Source organism: Melozone crissalis, unplaced genomic scaffold (assembly GCF_028551555.1).
Source record: "Melozone crissalis strain CALT ecotype California unplaced genomic scaffold, PUWL_Pcris_2 ptg000017l_1, whole genome shotgun sequence".
Lineage (NCBI taxonomy): Eukaryota > Metazoa > Chordata > Aves > Passeriformes > Passerellidae > Melozone > Melozone crissalis.
In genome coordinates, this window is record NW_026535795.1 from 8,798,422 (window position 1) to 8,819,337 (window position 20,916).

The window sequence follows — 20,916 nt, forward strand, 5'->3', positions numbered from 1 at the left end:
GGTCACAACACAATTCCTTATGAAAACTCCTGCAAAGAATGCAGGTTTGGACCTGATGGAGTGGCAGAGTTGGTGGGGTTCATCTCCTCTCTCTCAGCTGGGGAGAGTTGTGGGCATGTGGTGCAGCATGTCCTTCTCCCTTCTGATGCGGTGGACAAGGACAAAACTCTCCTTCCTAGGAAGGAGAATTTAAATTCAGGCTACAGCTATCACATCTCCTGGGACTGTCAGTTCCTAGATGTTTGTTTTCAGTTTTTAGCTTTTACTTCCTTATAGACAGGTTCTGCCTTTACTGGTTTCTAGTCACAGGATGCCAGTACCAGGAAGATTAAATTACAGAAGCTCTTGCTACAGTTCCTGTCATTTCCTGTGCCAGCATTTTCAAACTCCCCCAACAACTTGGCTTGATGCTTGAACTCCCTCACTTCCATTCACCACCCACTGCTCCCCATGAGTTCAACATTCTCCACATAAAAAACCTGAGGTAAGGCAGTCACTTCATTTGGGGCAATCCCCAGATTATATTCCGCTCCCAGCTCATCCTCACTGTGCAGTATCCTCATTTCTACTTTCCTTCATCATTCTCTCTCACCTGTCTAAAGCTCTTGCTCCTAATTTCATTGCCCATATCTCTCAATTGATTGTTACTGATTCTCCCTTATTTCCTGCCCTCCTTGTTCCCCAAAACAGAACTTCATTCACATGTTACTACTCCTTTCAAACATCCCTGCTCACTCCTAACACCCTGTCGCAGCAGCCATTAACCAGTCAGGACTGGAACTGTCACCTCCCAGATGAATTTTCCTCCCTTGTTTGAGAGGTGCAAATTCCAAGCAGATTTTGCAACCTTTAGCATAAATTCCTGTTTGCAGCTCCAGTACTTCCCAGCTGTTTGGTGTTTTGAAGCCTTTTCTCAGATCAGCAATTAGGTGGATCAGGTGATCCAGGTAATTCTGTCATCCCTTCAGCTGGAAGGCCATAGGTCCATGTCCACAGCACACCCCTGGGACTCCAGGTCCCACCTGGCTGCTTCTGTCATGTCTCTGTGCAGGAGGAGCAGGTCTCTGTGCCCAGGAGCTGTATGAATGCAAATGGGAGCAATGCAAAATCTCTTGTCCTCCTGAGGTCCCTTCCAACCTCATTTATCCCACAAATCTGCTGGAAAGGGCACAGAGCAACATCACAAAGAGGTCCAGTTTACTCAGATCCAAACTGGACCCAGCTTGCCAGGTTGCACCCAGATCTGGTGTCACAGACACATTTTATGGAAAATCCTTTCCTTAGGACTTTTTGTCCTGAGAAGCTGGAGGCCTCAGGAACAAAATATAAACAATGGTTATCTGCTGCTGTGGAAGGCAACAGGTGCATCTGTGATTGGTCTCATGTGGTTGTTTCTAATTAATGGCCAATCACAGTCAGCTGGCTCAGACTCTCTGTCTGAGACACAAGCCTTTGTTATCATTCTTTCTTTTTCTATTCTTAGCTAGCCTTCTGATGAAATTCTTTCTTCTATTCTTTTAGTATAGTTTTAATATAATATATATAATAAAATTATAAATCAAGCCTTCTGAAACAGGGAGTCAGATCCTTGTCTCATCCCTCATCCTCGGACTCCTGTGAACACGGTCACAGTCTGGGTTTTCACCATGAGCACAGGCTGGAATGGATGTGTTCCCCTTCCCTGGAACAGCTCTGTGCAGGTGACACCGGTGACACACTCCATTTGTTTCCATGCTGGCATCTCTCTCACCAGGTACAGCGCCACTGAAACATTTTCTGCTTTTGAAGGGTGACCCCTTGGCAGAGAAACAAATGAGAGCGGAACCTTGTAAACTGCAGAAGGGCCCTAATCCCACTGTGGGCTCCTGGGGCTCCCACTCTTTGTCCAGCTATCCTCGACTCCCTCTCCTGGCTGAGAACGCGGCCTGCAGCGAGAGAGGAGACAGAAACCACCCCGCAGGATGCTGAGCCCTTTACAACCAGCCTCTCTGTCCCTTCAGCTCTGGGGTTAAACGTGGCATTCCCCTCCCCAGCGCTCCCCGTGAGCCCTTTGTAATGCAGCAAACCTGGGAGGGACCAGCTTTTTATTACAAATTCCATGCAGACAGGCCAGGCATCACCTCCTGTGGGATAATATGGTTTTCTGTCCTGTCAAAAACCAATCCAAAGCCAAACTACCCCAAAATTCTCCTTTATTAATATTTAGTCCTTCTGTTGTGGTTTAAATCCAGGATACAGCCAGGACATCTCTCGGGCCCTGTTTCCATCCAGCTGTGCTTGCCTGGAGCCTGCACTGAGGCTGCCCTAGCTCTGGTCAGTGATCCCACAGCAGCTCAGGCTGCCAGGGACAGGCCCTGGGATACGTATTTGTATAGAAAATATATAGGATATATTTGGTTTGTATATATGTATTCATATATATATATGTGTGTGTGTGTGTATGTATATATGTATATATGTATGTATATATGTGTATATGTATGTATATATGTATACATCTAAAAATAAAATGCATTTTTATATATGTGATTATTTAGATAGAATTAGTATATAATCTATAGATTATATACGTCAATATACTTGCTGTGTTATATAATTACATATATTATATAACAATATTATATATTATATACTCACATAACATACATATATCCATATGTACATGTAAGTGTACATGCAAGTGTATTTAAATGTATATGTACACATACATATGTATATATATACATATATATACATAATAAAAGTGTATTTCATACATAATACATTCTTAATACATTCTATACATATAAAATGTAGTTTAGAAGTGTAAAATGTATTTATAATATGTGGTTTATAAAATATATGTATTATTTACACATATATATTTGTGTGTAGATATATGCATATAAGTGTATACATATGTGTAATATATATCTATACACGTATATGTATATACGTGTATACGTATATATACATGTATGTGTTATATATATAAAATTCTGCCTTCGTGGCTCACGGCTGGAGGTATTGGCTGCCATTGTCGCAGAGGATGAGGTGGCACTGAAGGACAGATGTCCCTTCGGGGAGCGTCCCCGGGCCTCCCCCTCGCTCCCTGGAGCAGCTGCCAAACACAGAGGCAGCCCGGATTTCGGGCCCGGGCCCGGGCCGAACCGCACCGCCGCCACCCCCGCCGGTCACTCTGGGCCCTCTCGGGCCCGCCCCGGGGCCATGGCGCAGGCGCGGCCCGCGCGTCATTTCCGAGCGGCCGGGGCCGTTCCGGGGCGGCGGGGTCGGGACGCGGCTGCTCCGCGGGAGCTGCGGTACGGGCGGGTGCGGGGCCGGGAGCTGCGGTACGGGCGGGTGCGGGGCCGGGAGCTGCGGTACGGGCGGGTGCGGAGTCTGGAAACTCCGGTACAGGCAGGCTGCGGGGCCGGGAGGTGCGGTACGGATGGGCTGCGGGCCCCAGGAGCTCCGGTACGGGCGGGTGTGGGGCCGGCAGCTGCAGGGCCGGGAGCTCCGGTACGGGTGGGTGCGGGGCCGAGAGCTGCGGTACGGGTGGGTGCGGGCCCCAGGAGCTCCGGTACGGGCGGGTGTGGAGTCTGGGAGATCCGGTACAGGCGGGCTGTGGGCCGGGAGCTCCGGTACGCGCGGGCTGCGGGCCCGGGGGCTGCGATAAGGGCGGGCTGTGGGCCGGGGGGCTGCGGGGCCGAGATCTCCGGTACGGGCGGGCTGCGGGCCCGGAGCTCCGGTACGGGTGGGTGCGGGCCCGGGAGCTTTGCGGGACCTGGCGGTCCCTGGCAGCCTCCTGGCCGCTCCGGCAGGGTTGGCTGTACCCCGGGGTACATCGCTCCCTGGGAGCGGTGCCCGTGCCGTCCGAGCAGCTGGGGAAGGGGAGCTGGGAGCGGGGCACTGAGGGCTCTGTCAGTGCAGGAGGAGGGCGGCTATGGTGACAAGTGTCCCTGTGGCACCAGTTCCGTGTGATGTGCTGTGGGTGACTGAGTGCCAACAGCTCAGCAAAATAAAGCCGTGTTTCACTGCCAGCCCCGGGTCCAGCTGGAGGAATTATGGCAGGCTCGTGATTTTCTAATTTTTACTCATCTCTGTCCACTTGTGACTGGATTTGGAATTCCAGCTCACAGATCAGACATACTGACATCACACTGAAAAGTTAAAACTAGATTAAACTAGCCTCAATATCCATGCAGTGCTGGCATAAGAGTCTGCAATTTCTTACATGCTCATCCAGTCTGTGCACTGCAGCCATTTCTTGTATTCCTGAGTGCTGCTCCTCCTGAATGGCTCAAAACATTGCCCTGGGCAGAGGTGTTGGTAAGTGCATGTGTTTGCCAGAGAAGTTAAGGAAAACACTGGCTGTCTGGGCTTAGATGGGAGAGCTTCTCAGAAAAGGGTGTAATTCAAGTGTGAGAATCATGACAAACTGGGATGTTTGCTTTGCTTTAGTTTTCAACTGGGCATAGGGAGTAAATGTTAAAGCAAATTAAATTCTGTGTTTTGCAGTGAAGCCGTGTCATTCTGTATTTTAACTTTAATTGGTTAGGTTTCATCCAAGGTAGCACTCTACCTGCTAGGTAGGATAAAGAGATTAGGGTAACTTGCACTTTCTAATCCTGATAGGAGAATTAAAATGAACCTTGTGCCTTGACTGTGGTGCTGGTTCTTGGAAAGGCAGCATCTTCAGTTAGGAAACAGGGATACAGAAGATAATAAATATGTGAACAGTCACTGCGGTTTTAAGTCTGTGGGTTTGTTTGTCATGTGCAGCACTTGTTTTTTGACAGATTCCTGCAGCATTATGTCAGGAGACAGCGACTGCACCAGGACAAGTCCGTCAGCAGGGTCTCCATCAGACAGTGAGCTCCTGCCAGACCGGCCAAAGTATGTGTGTACCCTGTCTCCTGATCTTGTTACCAAAGCCCGGGAGGAGCTGCAGGAGAAGCCTGAGTGGAGGCTCCGTGACGTGCAGGCCCTCAGGGACATGGTGTGCAAGGACTATCCCTCCCTGGGCACCTGCCTGGACGATGCTTTTTTGCTGAGGTTCCTCCGAGCCAGGAAGTTTGATTACGATCGAGCTCTTCAGCTCCTGGTGAACTACCACACCTGCAGGAGGACCTGGCCAGAGGTGTTCAGTAACCTGAAGCCATCTGCAATAAAGCCTGTCCTGGAGTCAGGCTTTGTCACTGTGCTGCCCCACCGGGACCCGCAGGGACGTCACGTCGTGTGCATCCGCCCAGGTACCCAGCCCTGAGTGTGTCTGTGCCCTGTCCTCGAGGTGTGTCTGGGCCAAAAGCCTGTCCCTGCTCTGCTCTGAGCAGTGCTGACTTGCACAGAGTGTGTGGGCTCTCTCAAATTTGAAAAGCTGACTGGGGAAGGGACATGCTGGTCCTTAGCCAGCATCATTCCAGTTCCTTTTCCTGTGTCAGCAGTAACTGCAGTCATGGCAAAATGAAAATGCAGTGAGGTGGGTCGATGAAAATTTTCAAGGAAATATAATTTCTCAAGGAAAATTATTATGCAGTCACTCAAATTGAAATAGGGCTGCTGGCCTACCCTTAGAAGCTCATAATGTTTTTACAATAAGCAGAGAGAGAAACCTATAGCTCTGACTCCTGTGTAAATAATCAGAGTTTTTCATGTGCTTTTGGTGCTGCCAGGCTTGCTGTAAATTTCTCTCCATTCATTCTCCTCTTTTCCATTTACCTGCCTTCTTTCTGAGCTGAAGCTGCTTTTAATGAGCTGTGCTGGGTGGAGAACGGGGTTCTTAAAACCATTGCCTTTGCTCCCTGAAGTAAACATGAGTTGCCATTTACCTCGTGCTTAAGAAAGGCTGCTCTGAACTAGAACTGTGGCTATACAGAGTAACTTTTGAGTCCAGGAGAACAGAAAATCAGTTTTTTGGAATGTGTATTGTTAGCTTATCTTCACTCTCCAACTTACCATCCCTGTCTTGTAACCTCAGACAGGTGGACACCCAGTAATTATCCGATTACTGAGAACATTCGTGCCATATACTTAACCTTAGAAAAACTCATTCAGTCCGAAGAGACCCAGGTGAATGGAATTGTAATCCTGGCAGACTACAAAGGAGTCAGCTTATCTAAGGCGTCTCATTTTGGTCCTTTTGTAGCCAAAAAAGTGATTGGAATTCTTCAGGTAAGACCTGAACTGGTGGGAAAATAAGCTTGTGCATTGTAAATAACTGCTGCTGTGTGTAGAGTTCTTGACTATGTCACCACAAATGTCATCATCTTGGCTTTCACTAACAGAGTTAAACAAGTCTCTGCCCAGCCAGTTTCTCACACCCTAACAGCCAACTTACCTCACTTGTCCCTTTTTTTGACTTTTGCATACCTAAAACTAAATTTGCATTAGAAATGCAGACTTTGAGTTGGAACAGACAAAAGCAGTTCTGCTGGGTAGTGGTAATGAAGAAAGAGAGCAGAGAATTACAGTTAGGGATGAGACAGAGAGGAAATGGCCTGGTGTTTAAATGGTTCCTGTCAGCTGAGATGGAGCCAGCCATGGAGCAAGTGCAGGCTCCAGCTCAGGTGCTGCTGCTGCAAAAATGTTAGAAGGACTTTTGAATGGGTGGGATTTGAGGAGGATTTCGATCCATGCCCTGAGGGCAGAGGCTTCTCTAGCACAAGAGATATAATGAAGACAGCTGTGCCTGGATGTGTGGAGGGGAAGTGTTGAAAAGCAAGTTAGAGCAAGGGTATAAACACAGGAAGGGGAAAGGACTCAGGAGTAGCCTGGCCAAAGTGGCCAAAGGTCTGATGATTTCATTGGATGTTGATACAGCCTGGAGGAGTGAGATGAGTAAACTTCTCTTGAATGGGTTCATTCCATCATTGCTTTTGTTGTGGCCTGAGCTGGTTACATCCTTCATTGTATCCGTGGGATCAGGAAGGATGGGGTGAGTCAGGAGAGCGTAGGAGATGAGGCTGCTGAGTTAAGGAAGGCCTTTATAAGAACTCACTCCTTTACATTATGATTTAAATGTGTCATTTAACTGTAAGCCCATATTTAACTTGTACATAAAGCCATGAGAATACATTCACAAAACGATAGCTGGACTTGGGGAGGACATAAAGGATGGTGGAATATAAATCTGTTGCATCAACCTTATCTTTACCTCCTGTAAAGATGAGGTAATTCACTGATGTTCCTATGGAGAAAAATATTCCAGCAGTGCCTCTTGGCTGCTTTTCACTGCAAGCACTGACTGATATACGTAGAGCTGGTTATAAGGAAAGAAACCTCACTGAGTTCTTAAGTGGTGATCATGAGCTTTTGCCTATGAAAAATATTTCTGCAAATAAATTTCTGCAGCAAAAATCCCATGAGAAGTTGAATTTCTCCTGTATTGGTTTATGTTGGTACCTCAGATTAAAGTTAGGGAGCCAGTGGGTTGTGCTGGCAGTCAGTCTCAGAAAATTTTAAAAAGAGAAAGATGACAAATGTTTTTTAAACTGCATTATAAAAATCTTCTTTACCCTTCAGGATGGATTCCCCATTCGAATAAAGGCTGTTAACATAATAAATGAGCCTCGTATATTTAAAGGAATATTTGCAATCATCAAGCCTTTTCTGAAGGAAAAGATTGCAAACAGGGTAAGGATCTATGTGATTTTAACATTAATATTAATGTTTTTAAGTTCCTAGCTTGGCCACTCTTAAGTTAAAAAAAAAGAAAAATTATAATACTTGACAGTTAGAAAAATGTTGGTGCCGTTTTATTTTCTGTTTTAAATTTTAAAAAATATGCCTGTTGGTAAAATTCTGTGAGACAGAAACTTTGAGGAACTCAATACTGGCAAAATATTAATGTGGAACTTTAGTACATATGCTCTGCATCCAGGACATTATCTCTGTGGTTGGATCATTTGGCCCAGTAGCACTTAGTTCATGAGGTGGTGTCACAGGAGCACTGTGTTGCCCCTTCCTTGCTCTTTTCCCTTAGCCAAGGGTCCTGTGTGGCACAAGTGTCCTCTCCACTGGACTGTGGTTGCCAAGGATGAATTTTTTTGCTCACAAGGATAAGTACTTTAAATCCCATGAGCAAACTTGGGGATGAACTGAATCTGGAAGCTGAGCCCAGGCACATGTCCAGTCTCTCTTGCTGGGATTTAATCTGCACAAGGTGTGGATTTTGTCTCAGGACTTCTCTCACTGGTGTGCCTCACTGTACCTGCCCACTGTTCTGTGCTGCCCCTTGCCCATGAACACATCACTTCTTAAAGTTATTCTTTAGCTCAGAATAAGCTTGTTAGCTGAGTGTTCCAGTAGTTTGCTGCAAAGTGTTTGATGTGCACTTTAAAGCTCTTTTGCTTTCTCCTTCAGTTTTTTCTTCATGGCTGTGATCTGAATTCCCTTCACCAAAACATTCCTCCGGTGATCCTTCCTGAGGAGTATGGTGGTACTGCAGGCAAGCTGGACATCTCTGCCTGGAACGAGCTGCTGCTGGCCTCTGAAGAGGATTTCCTGCATGATTTCTCAGAGCTGGTGCTGCCCTGTGACAGCTCTCCCCACGACCTGCTAGTGAGTGGGGATGCTGATGAAAAGCAGTGTGATGATTCCCTGCGAGGGATGAAACCTCAGCTCTATTACTGTTACTGACAAACCACAGGAGGGAAGTTGTTTCCAGCACAGTTAAGATCTGCTCTGCTAGGTGATGTTGTGAACTCTGCCTTACTCCTAAACCTGCAGTTTGGGGACAGACTGCTGAGGCACTTTACACTGTAGAACCAAAGGAAGCTGGAGAGGGCACAATGGGGGCAGGGCAGAGTTCGGGGAGGGTAAAAGCAAAGAGCACAAGTTTTCTAGAAGACTTGAGGCTCATCAACCTCTGTGTGAATGGTGCAAACTGGCCTCTTCTTTCTAATGATAAAGGGAAAAAAATTATTGCAGATAGGTAAGCTTGACAGTCTCTTGTCCTCACCCCACACAGGTGAAAAGTGAGGATGATTTATGAGCTTTGTGATTATCTGGTCTCTTCCCCTTCTGCAAACACCAGTAATGAAAGACTGGTGAAAGAAAGAAAATGGCTTTTGAACCCTGCAAAATATAATTCTGTAGTGAAGATTGCTTAAAACCATAGAAGTCTAATTTGGCCTGTCCTCTGTCATGTGGTTCAGATTGTGAGTTGGTGTTTCTGAAATATCTCAGTGAATATTTCTTTCAAATTTATACAGAACAAAATTTACTCATGAATACTCATGTATGGAGATCATCTCTTAAACTTCTTCACAGTTGGAGGAAATGTGACTGATGGATCAACTACCATAACATCTATACCAAGGTTTATAGAGCAGATGCAATCTTCATTTTCAGAAAACAGCACCTTTTTCAGATCATTGAATAAGGCTTTTGATTGGACAACAGCCCCAAATAATGAGGTTCAGGACCAAATAAAAGAAAGCTGTGTCAGCCACTTCCCCACATTGACAGTTCTTTTCTGCTTGAGATAGGAATTGGGTAAGTACCTCATACCCAGGATGTGTGAGGAGGTTTTGTAGCAGTTGGCATGTGATGTATAGAAGGCAATACTTCATGTAGGACAGCAAGGTGCTGCTTTAGCTTGTTACTTTGGGCTAAATTTGAGTTTTAAGTCTGTGAAACCAAATGCATACAGGCTTTTTAAAAGCACATTTTTAAATTTCCTGATATTGTAGCATTTTGTTCACTGTGCTTGTCAGCTCTTCTGTGAAATGTTACAACTTGGTTTTTAACTTTGTTGACCTCTTTTGTCTTTGATTGTCATGTTCCTGTATGGACTTAGACTTGAATCATCTCTGTGATATTTACCCATAACTTGTATGCCTGTGCTTCTAGGTCTTTGTCTAGAGACAGAACTAACATTGATGTCAAACCAGGTAAGATACCTGTGTCTGAATAAGCTGTTCCCACTCCCCAAGTTCATTTTATTTAATGGTCTTGACTTAACTCTGAGCACACTCTTTGCACACATTTTTCTGCACTATAATGGTGTGGACATAGGAAACCTCACGAGGACGAGGAAAGCACAGTCTGTTACTTCAAAGTGAAATAATTCACTCTTTGGTGGAAAAGACCATCCCTTCTAATTGGGAACTTATCACTAGAGCACTTTCTCTGGATGAAATCTTGATTTAGTGCCAAACCAGTTACGTTTCTGTAAATATAAAACTAAATTATCTTGAGGATCTCAGACATTCATTTTTCAAAGTGCCAAACTGTTTTGGATGTCTTTTTTCCTCTTAGCCCCCTTGCAGCATGACTGCACTGCCAAAAGGAGACTTCTGTAATGACTTCCTGACCTGGCAGCAGACCTCATCCTGGAATTAAAGGGTGGCAAATGCCATACCTGTCATCCTGACATTGTAGAAAGAGACTAGGTTATGAAAAGGGTAAAACCATGAAGCTTTTTTTCTTTTCTGTGTGGCAGCTCAGAATCTATAGGAGCAGAAAACTCATCACAGGAACAGTTGTAGATTAAAGGTGGGAAGAGATTAATTTTCCTCAGTGAAAGCATCTCATTTTTCTTACCTTTAGAAGTCAATTTTAACTCCCCTTTGGTAACTGTTACCTTTAGTGCAGGGAATAAACCAACTACCCTTTTCATCTGCTTAAGGTAAAAGAGTACTGCTAGGCAGCTCCTCCTTTGTGACCAGAATATGCTCTGTTTTGCAGAAATTAATTCAGTTTTTTGCCACCTAGAAGCCAGTAGCACACAGCACCAGGACTTGGACAGATCAGTGGCTGCCCACACTGCTGAATGCTAGAAGAGAGTGATGCCTCTGTTGTTTTACTTCCTCTTAATTCCTGTACAATGTACCACTGAAAAAAACAGAATGGATCAATTTACCTAGAGATTAAGGCCTCACTGATAATTGCTTAATTGTGTTGCAGGGTTAGAAGTGGGGCTGTAGTGATTGTAGGAACAGTTCCTTTCATCCCCTTTTGTAACTGTTAGAGAGGGAGGATGGATATTCAAAATTCAGTTTAGTGTCCTTCAAAGAGAAATAAACCTAGTGGTGCTCAGCAGAAGGCTGAGGAACCTCTACTAAACTCACCCTTTTTCAGGCTTTTATATTTTCTTGCATGCCTTAAATAGTAGGCAGAATAGATCCACCTCACCCTCTTCTTTCCTCTGCTCACTAGGAATAAAGAATATGATTTAAACATAATAAATGATGTTCGAGGGTGGTGCTAGGGTAGAATTTTCTTCATAGGAATTGGTGTGGCCCTGTGTGACTGAGCAGCCATGGTGCTGGCTGGGGTTAAACCACCACACCTGCCAATGCTGAAAAGTGCCAGTCTTGTGCTTCCAGAACTTCTTTTTCTTGAAGCTGGCTTCTGGGCAGTGGATGTCAGGATGCTGAATTAAGCCAGGCTTTATCAGGCATCTGTTATTTCTGATTTGCTGTTCCTTGGCTTTAGAACTGAGGCAGGATTTGCAGCTTCACTGAGCTGTGTCTCTAACCCTGAAGTCTCTCAGAGCAGTGCTTGGCATGTCCTACAGCAAGCACAGCTCTGGTTTAAGTGTGCCTGGCTGCAGAGCTGAGAATGTTCTTTGAGCTTTAGCACTTAGTAGCAAAGACATCAGTTTGTTCCCAGAATTTCTCATGTTTGGAAAATTAAACATTTGTGTCATGTATAGGATCTCCTTATCTGCAAGATAAGAGAACAGCTAGGAAAAGCTTATAGGAGGGGTGTATTTTTTTGCTTGGGGGTTGTTTGGTTTTTTGTTTTTACAGCACTACAACCAATGTTTTCCTTCTTCCCACTTGAAATAACTTTGTTTTCCATGCTTATATATGCCTTTTCCAGTACATAAGCCATCCCTGCCAAATCCAACAGATAATAAGGAAGGATACTTGAACTGCATTGGCATTAGATGGCACAAAAGGTAGCTGCAAACTGTACATACAAGTACTTGAATTTATACTCTTGTAAATGGATGTTATGAGCCCTGAGGTATTTTCAGGAACTGGCTGAAGTATCGTTTTTGTTCAATCTTGTATCATTAAATGTCTTTAAGTATCATTTTGTTACATTTATACCATTTTGGCTTGAATTAATCATTGTCTTATACAAATATTAATTTTGCTTTCTGTTATATGTGAGCCTAGAGGTGTTGGGTGATTAAGTGTACATCTTATTTTGATAAAATTTATTTTTATATTGCATTTTATAATACAAAGTTGTCAAAAATGTGTAAGTTTATGATGCATGACTGGGTGATTAAACACATTGTAACAGCTGCTCATTTGATATTTTCAATATGTTTGTCTTGTGTCATGTTGGGATATTTTATTGTAAATGTCAGTAACAACACACAAGTTCCACATTTACACATAATCACCACAGCACTGCATTAGCAAAAGGTTTTGCTTTCTGCTGGAAACAAAAGTTTACCTGATCTGAGCAACTTCAAGGAACAGGATTTGACACTCACAGACTCACACAAAATACTGTTCGTTTCAAAAAAATCTGTCACTTAGTATTTACTGCACAGATAAAACAACCAGTCACATCCACCTGGACACTGCATGTGGCATTTTCCACTGGAGAAGGAACTGCTGCTTCTTAACACTTCAACAGAGCTGGGCCACTTTCAGTAGTTAGTTTGCTTTATTCAAATGAGTTTACAGTGCAAATGCCTTAGAGCCAATAATAATAATAATTCCATGTGTGTTACTTTTATTAAGCATATTGGACAACTGAAACCAATCAATCAATAAGCTCTATTTTCCAACATAATCATAAAGTTCATTAAGCTACTCATACACTTACCACTCTATTTGGCAAACATTCTAAAAAAGAAGTTACCATAGAAATTGCCTCTTAAAAAGGGCAAGTTTGTCTTAAAAGAATTGTTAACCAGTTTTTCAACTTCAGAGTTGTTCTTTTGGTGAGGAGTAAGGGTGCTTTTTTGCCACAACACAAAGTTAAGTAATTTAAATAAACTTTTCCTGTAAATAAACTTTAGCAGTGGAATGTAAAAATCAAGCAGCATGGCTTACACTTCCAGAAACTGAAGCATGAGCAGAGTAGTGCATTATGCTGATTATAATTGCTCTTTAAAATATATTACTTCATATTTAACTAAATGTTAACTTCTATTCAGTAGAAGGTTGTGGCTTTTGGACAGAATAGATAATTTATTTTGTGCTTTGACAACACAGATGTAGTGAATTTTAAAAATGCAGTAATAAGATAACCCTGGTAAAGGTTAAAATAGAAAGATAACTGATAATTTTGGTGCTGCATCAAGCATTATGCAATACATAACTGTCTATCCAACTGCATTTTAATACCAACATAAGGAACAGTAACTAAAGCAATAAATGAACATTTTGGCTGTCAGCAAAGAGTTCCCCACTGTTGTAAGCTCAGAAGGTGCAGGAACTTAACTGAAGTCTCTATTAGTAAGGACAAGAGGAGCCACTAAGGTCCAGAGATAGAGAAGCAGACAAACCCAGCTGGAGGTCATCTTCACCCACACGGCTGGCCACTTACTTGTCATGGTTTTGAAATCTGCATCAGGGCTAAAAAGTAAAGAAGTCCATTAGTAGACACAGAAAGCACCTCCCCCTGTTCCTTGGTACCTCTCATGGATCTGAATTGAGGGCAATCCTTTGGGGCACTCCAATCAAGACCCTTTGTGAGAGCATAGACAACTAAGCCAGCAGTTTCCTGTGGCTCCATCACAGGCTGTGGGTCTTGGAACCCAGTTTTCATACCTGCTTGCTCATGCTCATATGATGCTGTTCAAGGAAATATTTGCTAATTTATACAATGTCCTGGGAGCAGTGGTTCTGAGCTGCAGCAGCAGAGGGTATGCCCAAGAGTTTCCAACAGATGTAGGAAATCCCCCCATCTCTGATAAGCAGCAGATATGGCTGTCCCTGCACATCTTTGCCAGGTTGAAAAGCCACTAACAGCAAGCTGGCTTCTAACAAACTTTGCAGGAGGCCACCTGAAACCAATTCCATGTGTATCCTTCTTGCTACTCCTCCAGCTGAAGAATGGCAGCCACACCTTCTGCCCGTGCAGCTCTGCAGTAGTGCCCTGGAACCAGAGCTGCTGACTGTGCCATGCTGCCTTCTCTCACCTTAACTGAGTAACACTAAATTGAGAAGGCACAGCTCTGCTGCAGCTGGCACAGGGACAGCCCCTTCACCACCCTCCCACCCACACAGAACCCACAGCTCCCCTGTGGCTCTCACCTGTACCAGTTGGTGAGTGTCATCATGATGTACAGAGAGGCGAGGAAGAGCATGAAGTGGAAGAAGGTGTAGCTGTACTGGACACCATCCTTCTCGTTGTCCGTGACACGGCGCACCTCGCCCTCCTCGGCTGTGCCACTGCCTGTCCCCACAGTGTCCTCCAGGATGGCAGTGTCACTGCCTGACAGGGTCAGCTTGTTCACCTGGCTGTTACTTGAGGAGCGGATGCTGCAGTGTAACCCAAACAGAGACCTGGTTAACAACTCCTTTTGTCATCAGCTGTGTTTGATAATCAAGCAAGCAATGAACCACAATGAATGTATGGGAATAGCAAATCATCATTTGGAAGCACTGGGAAATCCCTCCAACTGTTTTCATCCAAGCTTTTTTAACTTATTTAAACAGCATTCCTAGTCCCAGATCATAGAAAGGTGTGGTTTGGAAGGAACCCAAAAGATTATCTCACATTACACCTAGACCAAGCTGCTCACAGCTCCACCCAGCCTGGCCTTGAACACTTCCAGGGATGGAGCACCCACAACTTCTCTGGACCAACCATTCCAGTGCCTCATCACCCTCACAGTAAAGATTTTTTTTCCTAGTATCTAATCTAAACTTACCCAGTTTTAATCCATGTAAAAGTCTCTATGTTCTTGCAGGCTCCCTTCAGACACTGAAAAGCCACAATTAGGTCATCCCAAAGCCTTCCTTTCTCCAGGCTGAACAAACCCAGTTCTCGCAGCCTTTCCCCATAGGAGAGGTGCTCCATCCCTCCAATCACCTTGTAACACATGTTGTTCTGTTATCTGGATTTGGCTTACAAGGCTTATCCTCATGCACAAAGCAAAATGCAGGTTTATGAGCCACATTTGGCCTCAGGCCTGAGACAGCAGCTGGATGTGAATAAATGCAGGTACATTTTGCACTAGATTCAAACAAAGAAGGCAAACCCCAATTCTTTATCACTGCATAGCAGTGCAGACCCTACCTGGAATACAAGAGGCAAAGGACAAAGATAACCAGTCCAACAACACTCTGGGCATCCCACCACTGCAGGGACTTGGGTGGAGCAGGAGTGGCAGGAGGGACAGTGGCATTGGCTGGAACAGCTGTGGGTGCAGCTATCTGGGTGATGATGTTCAGCAGACTTGGGTTACAGTTTCTTTCTGAAAGGGATTTCAAGGCAGATTAGAGAGATGCCAGCATGTAGCTAAGAAAAGATGACAGGTAAGCTTGCAATTTTTCATTCCCTCTAACTGCTGATCTCTTCAATTCTCCAGAGGCAGAAATTGCCTGCAATGTTTTTCCTGCCTGTGAGCTAGACAAGGGTATAATAAATAAATAACATCAGAATGCCCTGACACTGTTTCTTTTTCCCCCCTTACAACACTCCAGTTTTGTTCTGCAAAGAGGCAGTTTGATGGTTTCAGTCAAGTCAGGTTTTCAGCCTCACTGGATTTGATCTGAACAGATCAGCAATTCCCACAGAGTGATCTGTAAAAACCATCAACTTCTGCTTTCACACCAAAATATGGAACTCAAGACAGAGTGCTGCTTACCAGGCTCATTGGACATGGCTGCCCAGGTGAGGTACATGGTGTAGAGTGTGATGACAGAGGACTGGAGGAGGCCAGAGCGAGGCTGATGCTCCTGTTCCAAAGCAGAAGCAGCCAAGGTGAAAAAGGCAAGGTTTACCTAGAGCTGGATGGTTTTACCCCACTGCCACAGATGAAACCATTACTAGCATGAAAACCATTGCTGTAGAAATGCATTGGCCTTTGTTCTATGTTTGAAAGACTGGAAGAAATTCCTTGGAGTTATATAATTTATGCAAAAAAGCAACTCAAACAGAGAAAGAAAAAGCAAACCAAATCCTTTTTTTTTTGTGCCCAAGACTCAGTTACAGGCTGTTACTGAGTTAATCTCAACATTTTCCTACAATTTTGTAGATGTGAATCTAGCATGTGATTTGAGCAATACCAGTTCAGAATCAAGTAACATCTCATATTAAACAAGTTTACCCCTAATTTCAAAGGCACAGTATTAAGCAAATAAATCCCCAGCTACTTTGCTACTCCCTAACAGACTCCTCTGTCCTACCAGGGCCTTCACCACTAAAACCATGCCAGCAGCCCTCCACAGGGAAACAAAGTCCAAAACCACGTTAGCTAAAAAAAGCCTCTCTTCAGAAAATGTGTCACTATGTAGAAAAATGGTTTCAGAGCAAGATTTTATTTTTTTTTTTTAGTTCCTAACTAGCATAGCCATGATAGCCAAGTTTTAAAGTTCTTATGTCTGACTGAACTGCTACTACATCCTTCTCATTTCCCTGCCTGGTATGTCAGAAGAAAAGAGCAGAGAAAAGTACTACCTGAACTTTTGGAAGGATAGAAACAATGGAGACAGTAATGCACAGGATCATGTTAAAGCTGATGAAGAACTTGTTCTCAGTGCAGGCATCAGGCTTTGTGTAGAAAACGTAGAAAAGAATGACAAAAACCAGGGACAAGGCATAGAACAGGCTTGTACAGGACAACAGAGCTGCAGGAAAAAAAAATTTACATTACACATATAGTTTTAGTAGTACATCTAAAATGGCTTAATGTTCAGCTAACACTGCAATAAGACAGTCTTTGTTCCTCACCTGGCAGTCTGGGTCACAAAACCAGACTAGAGATTGCATTTTTGTAAGGTATGGCTAAATTTCTGCTTGGGCTCACTAAGCAGGGCTGCCATCAGGGGAACAGGACTTGCCTCTCAGCAGCAGTTTAATTAGTGTAATTGGTATCAGGCCACAGTGGCATAATGAGAGAGTGCTTTTTGCACACTTCTCATGGACATTTACCTGCCCTGGATTCCTGTGCTTGAGGTCACCCATTTTTGCTTCCACTCTGTTCTTTGTAAGAAGCCACTAAATGCTGCTGCAGCACTATTAGCTATGAGCTAAGAACCACAACAATTAGCACTTTGTAATTAGTGGGCAGCTGGGGAGCAGGCACCAAGGCACAGTCAGTGTGGCACTGCAGCCACTGTCACAGACACAACTGAGCTGCTGGGGACACAGCAGAGTCAGGTTTGAAGGGAACCAGGCTCTGCACACACCCTGCAAACCAGGCAATTGTGGTTTATTAGAACTGTCAGATGTGCTACTCACAAGCCTAAAATATCTCACATTTTATGGAACAAGAAAAAGGAAACATTGCTGCTATTAATTTCAGCAGTTTACAGCAGTGACTCAGGGACACTGTGCAGTTTAGTTCCAGGTATGTCTGCAAACCAGTAAATGATATTCTGCAGGCTACTGGCCAGCACAAACAAATCCTTTCCAGGTTAAGATTCTTACCTGCATACCAGCATTTGGAATTCCCCTCTTCCATCTTCTCAACCCAGCTCTCATTCCAAGAGTGAGCAAAATCCACAAGTAGAACCAACTGGATAAGAATGAAGCAGAAGGCTCCAGAAACACCAATCCAAAACCAAGCTAGAGAAGGGTGCAAGAAAAAAAAAAAGTTAGCTTTCATCATGTGCATGCAACCTCTGTTTAAAAACTAAAAAAGTCCTGATTATACAACAAACAAATAATTAAATAAACCTGAAACTGTAATTAGAAATGCAGATGCTTTTAATCACTTTGCCTCAATCTGGCAGGAGCATGGAAGGAGTCCCAGCTCTTCAGGGATGCAGCCACTGCTGGTCAAGCTGAGCATGGAAACATTCAGCCCAAGGCAACATCTAACATGTGGCATCTTGGTGTACATAACTGTCATCATCCCACATTTCTTTGAGGGTCAACAACCCTTTCAAGTTCCTCTGATGTGGCCAGACAGTAGAGGTTTCCACACAGATTTTTCAGAGATTCTAGGGAAGTATCTAGCAATTTTCAGTGTCCCAAGTTGCCCCCAGTCTAATGTCAGAAGACTCAGCTCAGTAGTGGCTGTCGCATGAAGTAAAAAATTATTAATAACCAAAACCTGTTAAGCTGAAAAGGGATTTCTTATTGCTATAACTTCAGCTGGTCACCAAAACACTGGATGGACCAAGGTACTCCGACAAAAATGGACAGAAACTGCATCTTCTACAAAAGAACTTTCAGTATTGCCAATTAATCTGTGAAAAGGTTTGAGCTTATACAAGTCAGAATTCCATGATGAACATCAACTGTACCTCTTGTGAAAGGCCCTTCAGGGATATAAAATGCTCCAACCATGATAGCCACGATGGCAGCTATTTTGAAGAACCAGAACCTTTAAAAGAAGAGAGAAATAAATGAATAACCAATAAATATTGGTCTTACTCCACACACAGTCAGTTCCCACACAGCAGTCATGTGCTGTGACATGATCTGTAAGCAGCTTGGTCCTGCTCCAACCAGGGCTTTGGACCATGTGATCCTGCTGACCAGGGAGGCTGAGGACTTCCCATCCCTGAAGTGCTCAGGCCAGGCTGGATGGGGCTCTGAGACATCGAGTTTCAATGGAAAATGTCCCTGCCCACAGCAGGGAAGTGGAATTAGATGGTCTTAAGGTCTCCTCCAACTCAAACCACTCTGTAATTTTAGGATTCTATGCTCTCCAAAGATCCCTTTCCAATTAAATGACTCTATGATGATTCAGTCATCCAGCCCAAAACTAACTCAGTTCAATCAGGGAATTGGCAATCAGAAACCAGTTTCTGTTGGCTGAGTCAGACTGGCCTTGAGAGTGACCCAACGAGTGCCAGAGGCAGCACAAGGTTGGAGACATAAACTAGCTGCAATCTGACATCCCCATGAAAACACAGAGCACTCCCCTTTTGGTTACCCCACCTCAGAGTGGCACCCTCAACCAGCACACTGAACATCTTACATAAACAGGGAACTTTTAAAGAGAGCAAAGCCCTACTCTGTACTGGGTCCAAAAGAAAGCCGAAGCTGTCTGTGTATGCACAAAGGAATTTGCACTGTGCTCAGCAGAGGAGCTGGAAGGAGGAAAGCAGCTGCAAGGAAGGGCAGCCAGCTGGCTCACACATACCCATTGTGTATGGAAGCTCTGGGGTCGTTGCTGGTCTTCACTTCTATCATGAGCAGGGACAGGAGGAAGAAGAACACGGCCATGGCAAAGCTGACACGATAGACAGCTCTGTACCCCACAAACACATCACAGCTGACAAAGCCCTCCAGGTGGGGGATCTGGGTGTGGAGCCCATCGTCACAAAATCCAGGAATCTGGGGAAAAATAAATTCACATTCCATTGTGAATTCACATTCCATTGTGAATTTACATTCCATTGTGAATTTATGTCTGTATTTACAATTACATTTTCTAAGTGCTGTAACAGCCAAGGCTTTCAGCCAACAAACTTCTGAGAGATGAGAGAACAAAAGACCTTGTGCTCAGACCTCATTATCATCTGTCTCTCCCCATGTCAACACTTTTCACCCACGAAGATTAAGATAGCACAGCAGCAGGCCTCTGATAACAACTGACAGTCTCCAGGTCTGGTCAGATTTCAGAGACCAGGCATGTGCTAAAAAAGGAACATTCACAGAATTTGCTGTTTCAGCCAGAAGCTATTCAGTACACCCAGCCTCTCAACTCAGGAGCAAGGACACTTGGGTGTTTGTGTCTCACACATAATCCATTCCAAGTAAAGAAAATCAATAGTCACTGGCACAAGTAATGGCATTTAAAACAGTCAGAAAAAGATTTTCCCCCTCCATACCTTTTTCAGCTGCTCTTCCATGCCTGGTGCCAGCATGATGCAGGCAAGTGCAGTGCTGAGGAGGAGGAGGAAGGCATAGATGAGCCGTGTCACTGTCGAATTCTTGCTGTTGGGGCAACATCGGCACAGCAAACACGAGGCCCCGCTGCACAGACAGGGAATCTGAAGGGCACAGACAGGAATAGTAAGGGCATTCCCCTCGAAGCTGACACCTGCGCGCTAGGCGACACCGAGAGGAAAACCCGAGCCCCATTTAGAGACACCCGCTCCCGGCCCGCACAGATAAGCCGCTCATCGGGGTTTTTGTCAGCGCGTTCGCCAACACCCGCAGATAACCGCGTTTATCGGCCGGGGCTGCCCCGGGGGCCTCGCCAGGGCGGGCTCGTCCGCCAGCCGCCCGCTGTGGCAAGGACAGGGCCGGCTCCAGGCGGGGGCACCGCTCCGCTCCCAGCGGCTGGAGCCGCCCCGGATCCGGCGGGCCCGGGATGGCGCCCGTGGGAGTTCAGCGTGGTCCCACCCCGGGCCGCCAGCAGAAGCACCGCTGCGGGCCGACCGCGCTCCCCGGGGTGTGAGGGAAGGCTCGGGGTGTGAGGGAGGCTCGGGGCGGGAGCGGAGCCCGCACTCACCCAGCTGGCCAGCGAGCACACCCCGAGCACGGCCCCCATGGCGCCGCCGCCGCCGCCGCCGCCCTCCGCCGCTTCCTGCTTCCGCCCACTGCCCGCGGCCGGGGGCGGCCCCAGCCGGGCTCCGCCCCGAGCCGCCGCCGCCGCCGCTCATTGGCTGTTTCCCAGCGCGGGGACGGCCGCCCGCCAATGAGAAGGCGCGATGCAGCCGCGCGCCAGGGGGAGGGGCGGGAGGGTCAGCGAGGGCAGGGGCGGGGCGATGTTGTTTATCAACACTGCTTCCGCCTTCGGCGAGCGGAAGGGAGGATGTTGATTGGTCGGAAGGTCAGTGAGTGGGCGGTTCCTACAGCCTGACAGCCAATGAGTGAAGCCGGCAGGTAGAG

General features: G+C 45.4%; 2 protein-coding genes across 2 annotated transcripts; one reads left to right on the forward strand and one right to left on the reverse strand.

Annotated features, from left to right (window-relative positions):
- The first annotated feature begins 3,252 nt into the window (after positions 1-3,252).
- Positions 3,253-10,060, forward strand: TTPAL (alpha tocopherol transfer protein like). The gene is made up of 5 exons (XM_054274536.1): positions 3,253-3,299; positions 4,779-5,231; positions 5,957-6,150; positions 7,501-7,611; positions 8,341-10,060. The coding sequence occupies exons 2-5, from the start codon at positions 4,793-4,795 to the stop codon at positions 8,614-8,616; spliced, it is 1,020 nt and encodes a 339-aa protein (XP_054130511.1). The 5' UTR covers positions 3,253-3,299; positions 4,779-4,792; the 3' UTR covers positions 8,617-10,060.
- A 2,533-nt stretch (positions 10,061-12,593) lies between these two features.
- Positions 12,594-20,638, reverse strand: SERINC3 (serine incorporator 3). Its single transcript, XM_054274535.1, has 10 exons — positions 20,537-20,638; positions 19,911-20,072; positions 19,220-19,413; positions 18,375-18,454; positions 17,554-17,691; positions 16,582-16,751; positions 15,770-15,860; positions 15,199-15,376; positions 14,211-14,438; positions 12,594-13,529 (listed from the first exon to the last, which is right to left on the reverse strand). Exons 1-10 carry the CDS (start codon positions 20,573-20,575, stop codon positions 13,391-13,393), a joined length of 1,419 nt encoding a protein of 472 aa, XP_054130510.1. The 5' UTR covers positions 20,576-20,638; the 3' UTR covers positions 12,594-13,390.
- Positions 20,639-20,916: the final 278 nt, after the last annotated feature.

Excerpts from the sequence above, each read along its gene's own strand:
- TTPAL (XM_054274536.1), top strand. The coding sequence starts at position 4,793 with ATGTCAGGAGACAGCGACTGCACCAGGACAAGTCCGTCAGCAGGGTCT. Across the intron at positions 6,151-7,500 it reads AAGTGATTGGAATTCTTCAG|GATGGATTCCCCATTCGAAT; the intron begins GTAAGACCTGAA and ends TTTACCCTTCAG. Across the intron at positions 7,612-8,340 it reads AGGAAAAGATTGCAAACAGG|TTTTTTCTTCATGGCTGTGA; the intron begins GTAAGGATCTAT and ends TTTCTCCTTCAG.
- SERINC3 (XM_054274535.1), bottom strand. The coding sequence starts at position 20,575 with ATGGGGGCCGTGCTCGGGGTGTGCTCGCTGGCCAGCTGG. Across the intron at positions 20,073-20,536 it reads TGTGCTCGCTGGCCAGCTGG|ATTCCCTGTCTGTGCAGCGG; the intron begins GTGAGTGCGGGC and ends TGTGCCCTTCAG. Across the intron at positions 18,455-19,219 it reads AGAGCTTCCATACACAATGG|GTTCTGGTTCTTCAAAATAG; the intron begins GTATGTGTGAGC and ends CTTCTTTTAAAG.